This window comes from Orycteropus afer, unplaced genomic scaffold (genome assembly GCF_000298275.1).
Source record: "Orycteropus afer afer isolate SDZICR_OR568_19922 unplaced genomic scaffold, OryAfe1.0 scaffold00002, whole genome shotgun sequence".
Classification (NCBI taxonomy): domain Eukaryota; kingdom Metazoa; phylum Chordata; class Mammalia; order Tubulidentata; family Orycteropodidae; genus Orycteropus; species Orycteropus afer.
In genome coordinates, this window is record NW_006921589.1 from 29,842,947 (window position 1) to 29,857,611 (window position 14,665).

The 14,665-nt window shown below is 38.3% G+C and overlaps 1 protein-coding gene across 1 annotated transcript in view; it reads right to left on the reverse strand.

Moving 5' to 3' along the window:
• CD28 (CD28 molecule) overlaps positions 1-14,665 on the reverse strand; it is a 38,901-nt gene that overhangs the window by 12,102 nt on the left and 12,134 nt on the right. Inside the window, 1 exon segment of the mRNA XM_007936012.2 lies at positions 333-689. Within this exon segment, the coding sequence (XP_007934203.2) occupies positions 333-689 (357 nt within the window).

Sequence of the window (14,665 nt, forward strand, 5' to 3'; positions counted from 1 at the left end):
AGTTCCCTACACTGAGCTTATATTTTAACGGTAGTCCTCGACATTTTTCCACCATGATCCTCTTGATGAAGAATAAACTTATGAGTGATCCATTTCCATGGATTGTGACTTCATCTCTTATTCTCCCACTCAATGTCAGTGAAGGAAGACAAAAATAATCAAAATATAACCTTTAATCTCCTCTAAAGTAGAAATATATATATATATATTCAACTTTTTAAATATCACATCACTTGGGATTATTTAATCCCCCCACTGACCGTGACCTAGTCTTCTAAACTGCAGCTGATAACTATTTTTTAGGATGGTACAGTGTTAGAGTTACATATTACCTTTCACATGGATAATGGTTCCATTGTTCTTCTCATTACGTAGGTAAGGAGGAGGATACATGACCTCGATTTTGCAGAAGTAAATATCCGTTTGGTTAACATACAAATTCTGGAGGTAGAATGTCACTGTTTCATTGCCCAATTCCCCATCACAGTTGAATCCCGTATATGAGTGAAATTGAAGTTGATGGGAGTAATTCCCATTCACAACACAGACTTCCACATCACTATCCACTCCCTTATAAAGGGCGGCTTGGAACTCCTTTGAGAAGAGATTGTAAGTATACTTGCAGCTAAGGTTTACTGCATTGTTGGTCGCCACAAGCATCGGCACCTGCTTCACAAAAATCTTGTTTTCTGGGGGGAAAAAAAATAATTTTCTTAGAACAAGGGTATAATTTTTTTTTTTTCCTGAAATCAAGATGTGCTAATTAACAAAATGAATCAAAGTCCAACAAAGTCTTTCTCTTGGCAGAAGAAGATGCAGGAACTCTCTAGGAAATAATCATCCCTAGAGTTTGTTTAGGAGCTCTGGTAGCATAGTGGCTAAGACACTTGCCTGCTAACCAGAAGGCTGGCGGTTCAAACCCACCAGCCACTCCTCAAAAGAAAGTTGGGCAATCCTACTTCCGTAGTGATACTGCCTCAGAAACCCAAGGAGGGGTCGCTATGAGTCGGGGCCGACTCGACGGCACATAACAACAACAGAGTTTGTTTACACTTTGGTATTATTTTTTCTACCCTGGAATGAAACAATGGATCATGTTTTCCACCTTAGAATGAAGCAATGGATCAGCAGGTAGAATGTGCCCTTCTGTTGGCACTGAGGACAAGAGCGATGTACCCTGAATTTTTGGATCTGTATTGAGATTCCTAGGATGTTAATTGTGCGTGGGGATGATTTCCTGCTTAACTGGTATACTTGGAAAGGGTTTTTAACACCTGACACAGCTATCCAAATATATCTATTTATAAGTTGTGATACGGGCTTTTGTGAAGGAATTAAAATGTTTTGAAACATTTTTGACTCTTTTTATTGAGTAGGAGAAAGGGAGGGGAGAAAAAGATAACCCAAAGAGTTTGCTTTCATTTGTTGGAGAACAGCCTCCTCAAGAAATTCCCATCTGCCCCCTTAAATCACAGAAGATGGAAAAGGCCCAAAGAGTTATCTCTCTGTTCCATCTTCTACTTCTGTGTTATCCCAGTAACAGGGCAAAGAATCTCAAGACCATCTAGTTCAATTTCTTCACTTTAAAGGCAAAGAACCTGAAACTAGATTATAAAATCCATGAGGAAAGAGAATATGTCTATCTTGGTACTTGTTGCCTGGCATATAACAATCTACTCAAATATGTTTGTTAATTTAATGACTGTAGGAGACCTGGAGATGTTAGATGGTTTACCTAAAGCCACTGAACATATGGTGGGCAAAACTAGCCCCTGAGAAATACCTACAGATTTGAATATCAGTGTAAACAAAAACATTTTTTGCTGTTGTCAGGAGATAGGCTAATAAATTGTCTACTTACTTAACATTTTAAATGAAAAAAAAAAAACAGGTTATTTGAAGCAACATCCTATACAACCACACTCAATAAAATGAGCGTCTATTAAATGAAGTATATAATTTAACCAGAATTTGAATTCAAGAACTCAGGTTGCTTGTTTTTGCTCTGGGAAGGAAGGAGTTTCATAGAACTAAATCACTAATAGCTTTCATCCCCTACCTCACTCTCAATGCTGGCTGCACATCAGGAATTTGCTTAAAGTACATGTACCTTTGCCCAAGTCCCACTCCCATAAATTCTCACTTAATTGGTCTAGCCTAGGAGTTATTGTGGGTTTTTTTCTCTCTTCTTTTTTAATAGCAACTCTATTGAGACATAATTCACATTCCATAAAGTTCATCTTTTTTAAGTATGTTGTTATGTTGTTATGTGCCGTCGAGTCGGCCCCGACTCATAGCGACCCCTCCTTGGGTTGCCAAGGCAATATCACTATGGAAGTAGATTACCCAACCTTCCTTCCAAGGAATGGCTGGTGGATTTGAACCGCCAGCCTTCTGGTTAACAGTCAAGTGCCTTAGGCACTACGCTATCAAAGTTCCTTTTATAAGTATACACTTCAGTAAATTTTAGTATGTTCACAGATTTGTGCATCAATCACCACTACCTAATTCCAGAACATTTTCATCATCCTAAAAAGAAACCCTCTACCCATCAGCAGTCACTCCCAATTCCTCTCTTCCTCCAACCCATGGCAACTACTAATTTGGATTTGTCTATTCTGGAAATTTTATATAAATGGAACCCTACAATATGTGGTCTTTTGTGTCTGACTTCCTTCACTTAGCATAAGGCTCATCTATATTGTGGCATATATCAAAACTTCATCACTTTTTACTGAAAAATAATATTCCATTGGATGGATATATCACACTTGCTTTTTCCATTCAGCAGTTTTTTCCATTTTTGGCTCTTACGAACATTTCTGCTTCAAACATTCTAGTACGAGTTTCTGTGTAGACATATGTTTTCAATCATCTTGGATGTACACCTAGGAATAGAATTGCTGAGTCATATGTGACTTCTATGTTTAACTTTTGAGGAACTGTCAAACTGTTTTCAAAGCAGCTGCACCATTTTTCATTCTCACTAACAATGTATGAGGGTTCTGATTTCTCCACATCCTTGACAGCATTTGTTATTGTCCATCATTTTTTATTATAGCCACCCTAGTGGGTAAGAAGTGGTTTTGATTTGCATTTCCCTAATGACTAATGATGTTGAGCATCTTTTCATGTATTTATGAGTCATTTGTATACCCTCTTTAGAGAAATGTCTATTCAGATTATTTGTCCATTTTTGAATTGGGTTATTTGTCTTCGTATTGCAGAGTTGTAAGTTATTTATATATTTTGGGAACAAATTCCGTATCAGATGCATGATATTTTTGTTGTTAGGTGCTGTCGAGTCGTCTCCAACTCAGCAACCCTATGCACTGCAGAACAAAACACTGCCCAGTCCTGTGCCAGCCTCATGATCCTTGCTATACTTGAGCCCATATTGCAGCCACTGGGTCAATCCATCTTGTTGAGGGCCTTCCCCTTCTCTGCTGACCCTCCACTTGACCAGCATGATATCTTTCTCCAGGGAATGGTTCCCCCTAACAACATGACCAAAGTAGGTGAGACGAGGTCTGGCAACTCTCGCTTCCAAGGAGCATTCCGGCTGCACTTCCTTCAGGACAAATATGTTAGTTGTTTTAGCAGTCTCTGATACTCTAGACATTCTTCTCCAACATCACAACTCAAAAGCATCAATTCTTCTTTGGTCTTCCTTATTCATTGTCCAGTTCTCACATGCATAAGAGGCAATATCAAAATATCATGGCTTGGGTTAGGCACATCTTAGTCTTAAAGGAGACATCTTTGCTCTTCATCACTTGAAAGAGGTCCTTTGCAGCAGATTTGCCAATGCAATTTGTTGTCCAATGTCTTGACTGTTGCTTCCATTGGTGTTGATTGTAGAACCAAGTAATATGAAGCCCTTGACAACTTCAATCTCTTCTCAATCCACTGTGAAGCTGTTTATTGTACCAATTGTGAGAATTTTTGTTTTCTTAATAATGGTGTAATCCATACTGCAGACTGTAGTCTTTAATCTTCATTAGTAAATGCTTCAAGTCATCCTCACTTGCAGCAAGCTAAGTTGTGTCATTTGCATATCACAGGTTGTTAATGAGTCTTCCTCCAATCCTGCTGCCACATTCTTCCTCATTTAATCCAGTTTCTAGGATTATTTGCTCAGCATACAAATTGAATAAGTATGGTGAAATGATACAACCCTGACACACTCCCTTCCTGATTTTAAATCATGCAGTATCCCCTTGTTCTGTTCGAACAACAGCCTCCTGATCTATGTACAGGTTCCTCGTGAGTACAATCAAGTGGTCTGAAAATCTCATTTTTCTCAATGTTATCCATAATTTGTTATAATCCACATGTATCAGATATATGATATGCAAACATTTTCTCCTGTTCTGTGGCTTATCCTTGGTATTGTCTTAAAAGTTCCTCCAGTTGATTCTAACAGTCAGTTAGGATTGAAATCCATATGGTTTAATAAAAAGACCCCTGATAGCACAGTGGTTAAGGGTGGTTAACTGCTAATCAAAAGGTTGGTGGTTCAAACCTCCAGTGGCTCCACCGAAGCCTGATGATCTGTTCCCATGGACATTACAGCCTAGGAAACCCTATGGGGCAGTTCTACTCTATCAATGGGGTCACTATGAGTCAAATGTCTCAAACTTATAGTGTATTATAATCACCTGGGGAATTTTAAAAACCCTTGCTTTCTCAGTCAGAATCTCAAATCAGTCATATCTAAATCTCTAGATGTGGGACCCAGGCATTAGCATTTTTAAATCAGGTGATTAGAACCAGGTAATCCTAATTTGGGAGCTCTGGTAGCATAGTGGCTAAGGCACTTGACTGCTAACCAGAAGGCTGGCGGTTCAAACCCACCAGCCACTCCTCGGAAGGAAGGTTGGGCAATCCTACTTCCGTAGTGATGTTGTTGTTGTTGTTGTTATGTGCCGTCGAGTCGGCCCCGACTCATAGCAACCCCTCCTTGGGTTTCCGAGGCAGTATCACTATGGAAGTAGGATTGCCCAACCTTCCTTCCGAGGAGTGGCTGGTGGGTTTGAACCACCAGCCATCTGGTTAGCATGCAAGTGTCTCGGAAACCCAAGGAGAGGTCACTATGAGTCAGGTCCGACTCGACGGCACATAACAACAACAACAATCTTAATTTGCAGCCAGGTTTGGGAACCAGTGGTAACAAATTAAACCTCACTTCTTATTCTGAAATCCATAGGGTCTTCACAGGCTCATCCACCATCATTTTCTTGAACCAAAATTCTACTAATTAGCCAGGCCATTTAAGTCAATATCCTAAGAACACACTCTGAGCATTCCTATCTCCAAAGTATACTGTGTGCACTTAACACCATGGCCTAGAGTTCCTGCCTTGCCCTTCTCTAGTCTCAAAACAATTACTATCTGTATCACTCATTTCCCATTTGGTCAGGTTCTACCTTTTGAACATCTCTTATTCGTAACATCAATTTGTTTAGCTTTTGATTTGTTGGCATTTCCTCTAGGCACCCAGTTTTCATGTATCTTGAGAGTAAGGACCACATTCTGCTTCTTTGGTAGTATTATGTAAATAACAGAAGCTCAGTAGATAATTGATGAGTGAAAGATGGTGATTTGATTATACAATTCTCATCACCAGCTAGGTCTGCCCATGTTGTTGTTGTTGTTGTTATTTGCCATTGAGTCGGCCCCGACTCATATAGTCTCATTAAATCCTTGTTCAAAACCTGTATCTTAAAAACAACTTTAACTTCATTTATTTTTCATTCAACAAATATTCTCCAAGAGCACTAAAAAGTAAACATGCAAAGAACCAAAATGTTCAACCTGCCTTGATATGAAAACCCAATCTGGTTTTGTTTTTGTTTTCATTTGTTTTCTTAGAAGGAGTCATTGGGAGTATTTTAATAGGAAGGGCAACCAACCCCAGCAAGAAATGGCATCATTTCCCCTCCTTTTCAGGGACTGCACCTAAGGATATTTTATTTCTGCTCACTGATCCCTCCAGGAACTATGTATCTGTTGCTGGAGATTTGGATTCTGTTTTAATGAGCATTCAAATTTGTCCTGAATTTCCCTGAAGGGCTGATCAAAGAAAAAAAGTGAGAGTAGGCCTTCTTTATGGGGATAAAAAGGAAAGTGAGGGTGTGGAAACTAAGTAGGCTGCAGAGAAACTTGGGGAGTCTACCTTAGCAAGTGACAACTCCCAAGGTGACACATCAGGGAAAAAAATTCCCAAAATGAACAGGGCTTAATTCCTGTCCTCAAGCATCTCACAGTCTGATGGGGAAGAAAGAAACAAACTGACAGCTAAATGCTATAAAATAGTAGCACCGGAGCTCTGGTGGCCTAGTGCCTAAGGCATTTGACTGCTAACCAGAAGGCTGGTGGTTCAAACCCACCTGCCACTCCTCAGAAGGAAGGTTGTACAATCTACTTCTGAGGTGATATCGCCTCAGAAACCCAAGGAGGGCTCGTTATGAGTTGGATCCGACTCCACGGCAGAGTGTTGTGTTGTGTTAGTGATCTGCACAGAGTGTTTCTGGGAACAGTAAAGAAATAGGCAAGGATTTCTAGAGGTGCTGACTCCTGACCAGAGTCTTATTGTCAAAACAGTCATTGTTTTGACAAATTTTTACTGAGTAGAAGTCAGCCACGTTAATACATCTATGTTGGGGAGTGGTGTGAGGTGTGTGTGTGTGTGTGTGTCTGTCTGTGTGTTCACATGCGTGCACATGTGTATAGGGGTGAGATCGAACCTGTGGGAAGGAGAACACAGAAAGAAGTAATGAGAATAAGGAGGTGAGAAACAGTATGGCAGATGTGGAAATTACACCTACCCCGATTTTGCTTGACCATGTTTTATGATAGATAAAACTGGCAAAGCAGGCAAGATATGCATACTAGGAAGCTTGGATCCTCTCCTGCAGGTGACAGGTAACTGCTGAAGGATTTTAAGCATAAAAGTGATGTGTACAGGTTTTCATTTTATATAGATCACTTTAGCCAAAATGTGGAGGATAAATGTGAAATATACAAGAGTAAAAACATGGAAACCAGTTAGGATAGAATTAGAATAGTCTAGGCAAGAGGTGGTAAGAACCTGAACTATGATTAGAAAGAAATGAATAAACTCAAGTATGTACAGGCTGAAAATGGAAAACTCAGCATTGGCTTAGATTTGGTGAACGGAGGAGAAGGAGGAATAAAAATGACTGTTTTTAGTCCACTCAGACCAACCACTAAGTAACACTATTTTCATTTTGTGTACATCTCTTCTTCAGTCATTACATCACCATAATAGACAACTCAGAAACTGAGGTGAAGTTTGGACATCTAGGGTATGAAAGAGACCTTCTTCCGCCTGAATATTACTGAAAAGAATATGCAAATTACCTCAAAGGTTACTGGGCATACAGTTGAGTAAACCAAAGCAAACTCACTGCTATTGAGTCAATTCCAACTCATAGAGACCCACTGGGTTTCCAAAGCTATAAGTCTTTGCGTAAGTAGATTGCTTCATCTTCTTCCCATGGAGCAGCTGGTGGGTTTGAACCACCAACTTTCTGGTTAGCAGCCAAATGCCTTAACCACTGTGACACCTGCTTATCACAGTGTTTGCTTTTTTCCACAAGGAAGAAGCGTGATCTTTATCTCCTGAAACTATTTTTCCTTCCCAAGGCAGAGTATGATGAGCTAACTGGAAGATAGATTTTCCTTCTGACTCATCATGAGGTCTCCAAAATTCAGACCTCAGCATTGTTGACATTTATCAGCTTTCTCTTGAACCCATTCTACCTCAGTACTACAAATGGAGGAATTTCTTAAGAAGGAGCAATCCAAGATCCAGTACCTAAGCTGACCATTACATATTCAATATTCTCTTGGTTGATGGCATATCTAGCAATTGAACAAGAGAAGGAAAAAGAATGTTGTTACCCTTTTTGCTAAGATTTTGTTGAGAAAGAGTTTGAAGACAATTGCTTGTATATGGATCTGACAAAAAGACATCTAACTTATCTGTCAATGTTCACTTCCTTCCCTCTTCCATGTCAACACATGTAATTTAATAATTAGCTGACCTTTAAACAGAAGTATTATGCTAGAAATAGTTTGCTAAATATGTGCTACTCTGTGGCTAATAGACTCTTAGTTTAGAGTCCAAGCAGCTCTCAGCATTGGCTGATAAAACCACATGGGTTTCAGCAGTTATAGGCTAGCACCTGGTCCCTCCTTGGTTCATGTCAGTCATCCAAAGAAACCTTAATGGGAAATCTTTCATAAGACCTCACAATCCTAGTCATAGGACCTTAGAATCTACATCTGCTTTGGAGAGACACAAAATGAAGGAAATTCACTTTTGGTTGTAGAAAAAGATAACCAGTTGCTCCAAGTGAATATGCATGATCACTATGACTTCCAGTAGACATAACTGTTCTTATTTCTCTCATTTTCTCTTAAAATGGAGCATGTATGAATATACACATCTCTTACCTTGCTGAAGTGGAAAAAATGGCGTGGATAAATCAAAGCAGCAGCTAACCAGAACATCAGATAGTATTTGCTTTGATATACATTTTGGTTCTCTGAGTTTCTGGGAATTCATAGTACTTTAAATAACTTAAAACCATATTATTAAGACTAGCTAGACTCAGAAGAAACTACAGAAATATTTAGATTCCCACATGAACTTTTATTTCATTCCTTTTTGCTTTCTAGTTCATGCTAGTTATAAAAACCATCCCTCTCAAGCTAATTTGATCTTAGCCAACTTACCCTTCCCTCCACACACACTTTATTAGTAGTCAGGCAGGGTCTACCTGAGTCAAATCTATTAGGTTAAAAGAAACACTGTCATCCAATAGACTGTATTTGCCTATGGTATCAAAAGATTGACTAGACTGCCATTTTTCTAACTGATTTGACTAGTTGTTTTGATGATGAATTTAGTGCTTTGCTTTTCAAAGCCTTTCCCAGCAGCTAAATCAGCTAAAGGTGTGGAGACAGGAAGCAATAACCTCAAACCTCTTTCCCTGGTAACTCCTGCTTGACAACCGGCAACATGAAGAGTAAGATTGGAGGTGAGAAGTTACTTATCTGCTACTCATAAGTGAGACGATGGGAGTTAAAAGATTTCCCATAGATAATCTGTAAATCTTGTGATAAAGTGGACTTCTGGAAAATTAAAAGTTGCTTGTGCTTCTATGATAATAAGAGGGGACAAAATCTTGGTTATAAAAAAAAAAAAATCCCTCCTCCCCTTTTGTAAATGGCTCAATTTGCTATGGTTAGTAACTAGGTCAGCCCTCTGCACAGGTGGAGTGGATAACCATCTCTAAGGTGTGGCTCCAAGCATGCTTGGATTGACAAAGAAAATGAAGCCTCAAGTGCAAGGTGGGAAACATGTTTACTTGAATTAGTAACTATGGGCTACATTCATAGGGCTACAAAATATTTTCTCCATATTAACCTGTGGAGTTGATTGGCAGAGCAGTCATTTTTATTCCCATTTTGCAGATGAGAAAACTGAAGTCAAGTGACATGCCAAAGGTTATAGCTCAAGTTAAGTGATCCTCGGGACCTGAACTCATGCCTCATAACGTCTAATCCCTGTTCCCTATGTTAGTTTGCTTCAGAAGTTAAATACAATTTCAATGATTGATTCTAGATCCTCTCAGAGTTGGACTTGATAGAAAGAATGGTACTGGGTGTCTGAAATAAGACTTAGAAGAAGAATACCATTGAACAAAGGAATAAATGGAGTGGGAAGAGGTGTGAATGAAGAAATTTTTCATTTCCTCCATGATTTTACTGGACTTCCATCCTGAAAATATTGCTGAGCTAGAAGGAAACTTAGAGATAATTTAAGATAATCTCTCATTTTATAGAAATTTGTCTATTTATGCACTCTAGCAATAATGTTTTAAATCATGAATAAACAGAAAAACAACTATGTTCATTAAGCAAAATTAAATTGATTTCACGGTCATATTTAGAAAAAGTATGTTTTCAAACATTTCCATATCTAACACACATAGACAATAATTTTGCTTACAATTTCAGAGACTTCCTTCCATACATGGATCCGAGGTAAAACCTAGACACAATAATGATCACATAAAGTGACTCTTATAAACTATTTCAGATCTACAAACAATTATTATACTATTGCAACTCTTCCATTTCAACTTGCCCATGTGTACAAGAGGGATGGAATGTGAACATTACTCAACATAAAATCACATTGCAATCTAATACTCACTGGGCAAATTCTTAACTTCAGGACCTGTATTTTGAAATACATTTGTTTGTCATTTTAAAATTGACAATATACCATCTTTCTTTTTCTATGTCCTAGCACTATTGAGAAATAAAATCACCCATAGAGACTGATGAACCAGAGAATGGAGTAAGAAACACTCAAAACTCAAGTGTGCATAGGGAGTTGAGGATGCAGCAAGAAAGATACAATGCACTTTTAATTAGCAATACTATTTTCTTTCAGAACCTCTTAAGAGTCTTACTGACTTCCACCTATGCACATCACAGTCAAAGTTTCTCTTGCAGTTTAAAAATCAAGTTGTAATACCCCAATCATGTTGTTTCATTTTTTTAAGTCCTGACTGAACAGAATTTAACATGTTAGGTAGGAAACAAAGAAAATGAAAGCTTTCTATTTTCAACATCTTCCCCTATGATGTTTGTGAACATATTGTGAAGGTGACACTGGTTTCCCTGGCACAGATGAACACCTCCCTCCTGACCACAGAACTGGTTAAGTTACCATAACTTTCCTCTGAGTACATTTCCTGTTTGGGTCCGGGATACCCTTCAACACGTGGCCATCTGACCACTTGCTTCTTCTTACAGACCTCCATAGCTCTGTAAGAGGTGGACTGTGCCAGGAACCAACCCAGTATTTGCTCAGGAACCTGTGAGACAAGGAGCTTTCTGAGAAGAAAGGGGGATTCAACAGCTCTGGTAACTCTAACTGGTTGCTTGGTCACATACAGACGTGAGAAAGAGGAGTACAAAACTCTCACCAGGCTATAGCATCTTTTGCCATTCTCTTTGAGCTACTGGGAGGATAAAGACAAAGCTGTTAATAACCTAGGACACCTTAAATGTTACAGACTCTCTAACATTTATCTTAAAATGAAAAAAGAAAATAAATAAATTACCCCATCAAAATAACTTTGTGGACATCCTACCTACTTCTCTAATGACTGCCATCTTGAAACTTTTCTCATTTTCACAAGGAATAGAGAATATACACACATACATGTTGTCTCATTCAGGGTCCCAACAAAGCACAGATGGCACCCTCAAAACTGGACAATAGGAAGAGGGTTTATTTACAAAAGGATAATTGTCAAAGTTGTGAAGATAGCAGAAACATAAGAGGTCGTGCAGAACTGGTGGCTAGCAGCAGTGGAGTTCCTACCACCCTAGGTATGAAAAGGGAGGAAGTGGGGGAAAGAAAGTACTGGAACCAGTAGGAAAGAGAGTTGTGTAGAGGCCACCATGACGGAAACAATGACTTCTGTCAAGAGACATGAACAAGCCAAGCTACCAGCCCTGTCCAAGATTATATATGCCACAGCTATCAGTTATATCAAGCAAATTAACTTTTATTAAAAGAAAGTATAATTTTTAAACATCTAAAAAGATCTTGGAGTCTCTAAATGGTGTGGATGGTTAACATGCTCAGATACTAACAAAAAGTTGAAAGTCCAAGTATACCCAGAGGCACCTCATAAGAAAGGACTGGTGATCTACTTGCAAAAACTTAGCCTTTGAAAACCCTGTGGAGCACAGTTCTACCCTGTCACACATGGGTTGTTGTCAATCAGAGTCAATACAGTGGCAACTGAAGAGAGCTTAGTTCAACAAGAGTCAATGATTACAGGTAACAATAGAAATAAAAGACTGGCTAAAATATTTAAAACAACTTGTTGGTCAGCATTACTCTAAGCTTTATCCTGAACCCTGGTCTGTGTTCCCATGCATGCAGACACTATATGATAGAGGACACTTGTCTTTGTCCTTGTTCTTTTAAACAATTATTGTATTATATGCAACTGTCAGAAAACAACTCAGAGGTCAAATAGTTGAGTAGCAAAGAGTCCCATCTGAGCACCTAGACCTAAGGCATTAATTCCAAAAGAGAAAAAAAATATTAAAAAGATCAGTAAGTTACCCAAAATGGTCTATAGATTCAATGCAGTTCTGATCAAAATTCAAATAGCCTTCTTTGCAGAATAGAAAACCCAATCCTCAACTTTATATGGAAAAACAAGAGGCCCTGAAAACCAAAACTATGCTAAAAGACAAGAACAATGTAGGAAGACTCACACTTTCTGATTTTAAAACATATTATACAGCTATAGTACCAGAACAACCTGGTACTGATATAGCAATAGACACATAGACCAATGGAACAGAATTGAGAATCCAGAAATAAACCCATATCATCTATGGTCAACTGATTTTTGACAAGAGTGCTAAGTCCATTCTATGGAGAAAGAAGAACCTTTTTAATAAATGGTGCTAGGAAAATTGGATTTCCACATACAGAAAAAATGAGACAGGATCCTTGCGTCACACCATAAACAAATACAAATTCAAAATGGATTAGGACCTAAATGTGCAAACTAAAACCATAAAATTCTGAGAACAAACAGAGGCAACGCTGTTAGGCCTAGCTTTTAACAATGGATCTTAACTGCTATAATAATAAAAGCACAAACAGCAATGGCAAAATAAATAAAAATTAAAAACTTTTGTTCATCAAAAGACCTTACCAAAAATGTGAAAGATAAGCTACTAACTGGGACATATATATATATAAGCCTTTGACAACCTCACAACAAAAAGACAAATAATCTAATTATAATATGCACTAAGGACTTGAACAGACATTTCACCAAAGAGAACATTCAAATGGCCACCAAACATGCTCAGCATCATTAGCTGTCAGAGAGATGCAAATCAAAACCACAATGAAATACCATTACACTCCTACTACGACAGATAAGATTAAAATAAATGAATAAATAGAATAGAAAATAAGAAATGTTGGTGAGGATGTGGGAAAACTGGAACCCTTAACCATTGCTGGTAGGAATGCAAAATAGTGCAACCATTTTGGAAAACAGTGTGGTGGTTCCTCAAAAAACTGAAGATAGAACTATTATATGACCCAGCAATTCCACTTCAAAGTATATACTCAAAAGACTTGAAAGCAGAGACTCAAAAGGAGACTTGTGCACTGATGTCCATTGCAACACTATTCACAATAGCCAAAAGGTGGAAACAACATAAATGCCAATCAACAAATGAATGGATAAACAAAATATGATACATACATACATACAGTGGAATACTACTCAGCCAGTAGGAGAAATGCAGTCTTGATACACGCTAGATAGAGTATGGATGGAGCTTGAATACATTACACTGAGTGAAATAAGCCAATCCCAAAAGGACAAATATTGTATAATCTCAATTATATGAAAACACAAGAAAAGGCAAATATATAAAGACCAAAGTTTATTAGTGGTTACCAGGACCAAGAAGGAAGGGGAAAGGGGAGTTAATGGTAGTATAAAATAAGGGTTGGGTTGCACAGCTGATTATTGTAATTGCTGTCAATAAGTTGTACACCTGTCTAAAGTTTCATTGGCAACAGTTGTATGATAGATATATTTACAACAAAGGTTGAAAAAAAGAGAAGCTGATGAAGCCATTTATGTACAGCCAAACACTTCATAGGATTTGATTCCTTGGTTTGAAGGTTTAAGGTCGTGATTTCATGGGACATCCCAGTTAATTGGCCTAATAACATGTTTACTGCTTCTGTTCTACCTCCTAGCTTGTTGTGTAGTGCCTGGGGTCTTAAAAGCTTGGAAGCAGTCATGCAAGGCACAACAATTGGTCTCTATTCACCTGGAGTAACAGAGAAGAAGGAGAATCAGGAGTAGGAGGAAGATATGGAATGTCCTAATTGCTTCCATGAACACCTTCCTCCTTTGCCATTATATCAGAAGAACTTGACGGTGCCTGGCCACCATTACTGAACACTTTGATGAATGAGTCCATAGAAGACTCCTGATACAAAAGGGAAAATGCAGAACAGAATTTCAAATACTCATGGAGTCTAGACTTCCTTGAGCCATGGGGGTGTCAATGAGCTCTTGAAACTATTGCTCTGAGATAATCTTTATACCCCAAACCAAAAATATCCCCCTGATGGCTTCTTAAAAGTGAACAATAGTTTAGTTTAATTTTCTTTTCTTTTTTTCCCCAAATATCTGCCTTGAGCATTATGCTCTTTTAAGAACTGTCTATATGGGATTAAATTGACAACGACAACTGAGAAATTAGATAGGAATCTTAGGGAGCAGTGAGTTTATGCTAATGAGGGAGAAACAACTCAGAACAGGAGGATGCAATCAATGTCACTAAACCGTGTATACAGGACTACTGAATCGGTGTGTTTGTCTTGCTGTGTATGTTCTCAGCAAAAACAAACTAAATAGAATTTAATGAAAAAAAATATCAGTAAGTACTTTCTAAAAGGAGGCTTTGGTACATCAGAGAATTGTTTTTTGGTATTCTAACTTCTGCCACGACAAACATATTCACTCATTCAGCAAATGAAAATTAGGATCTA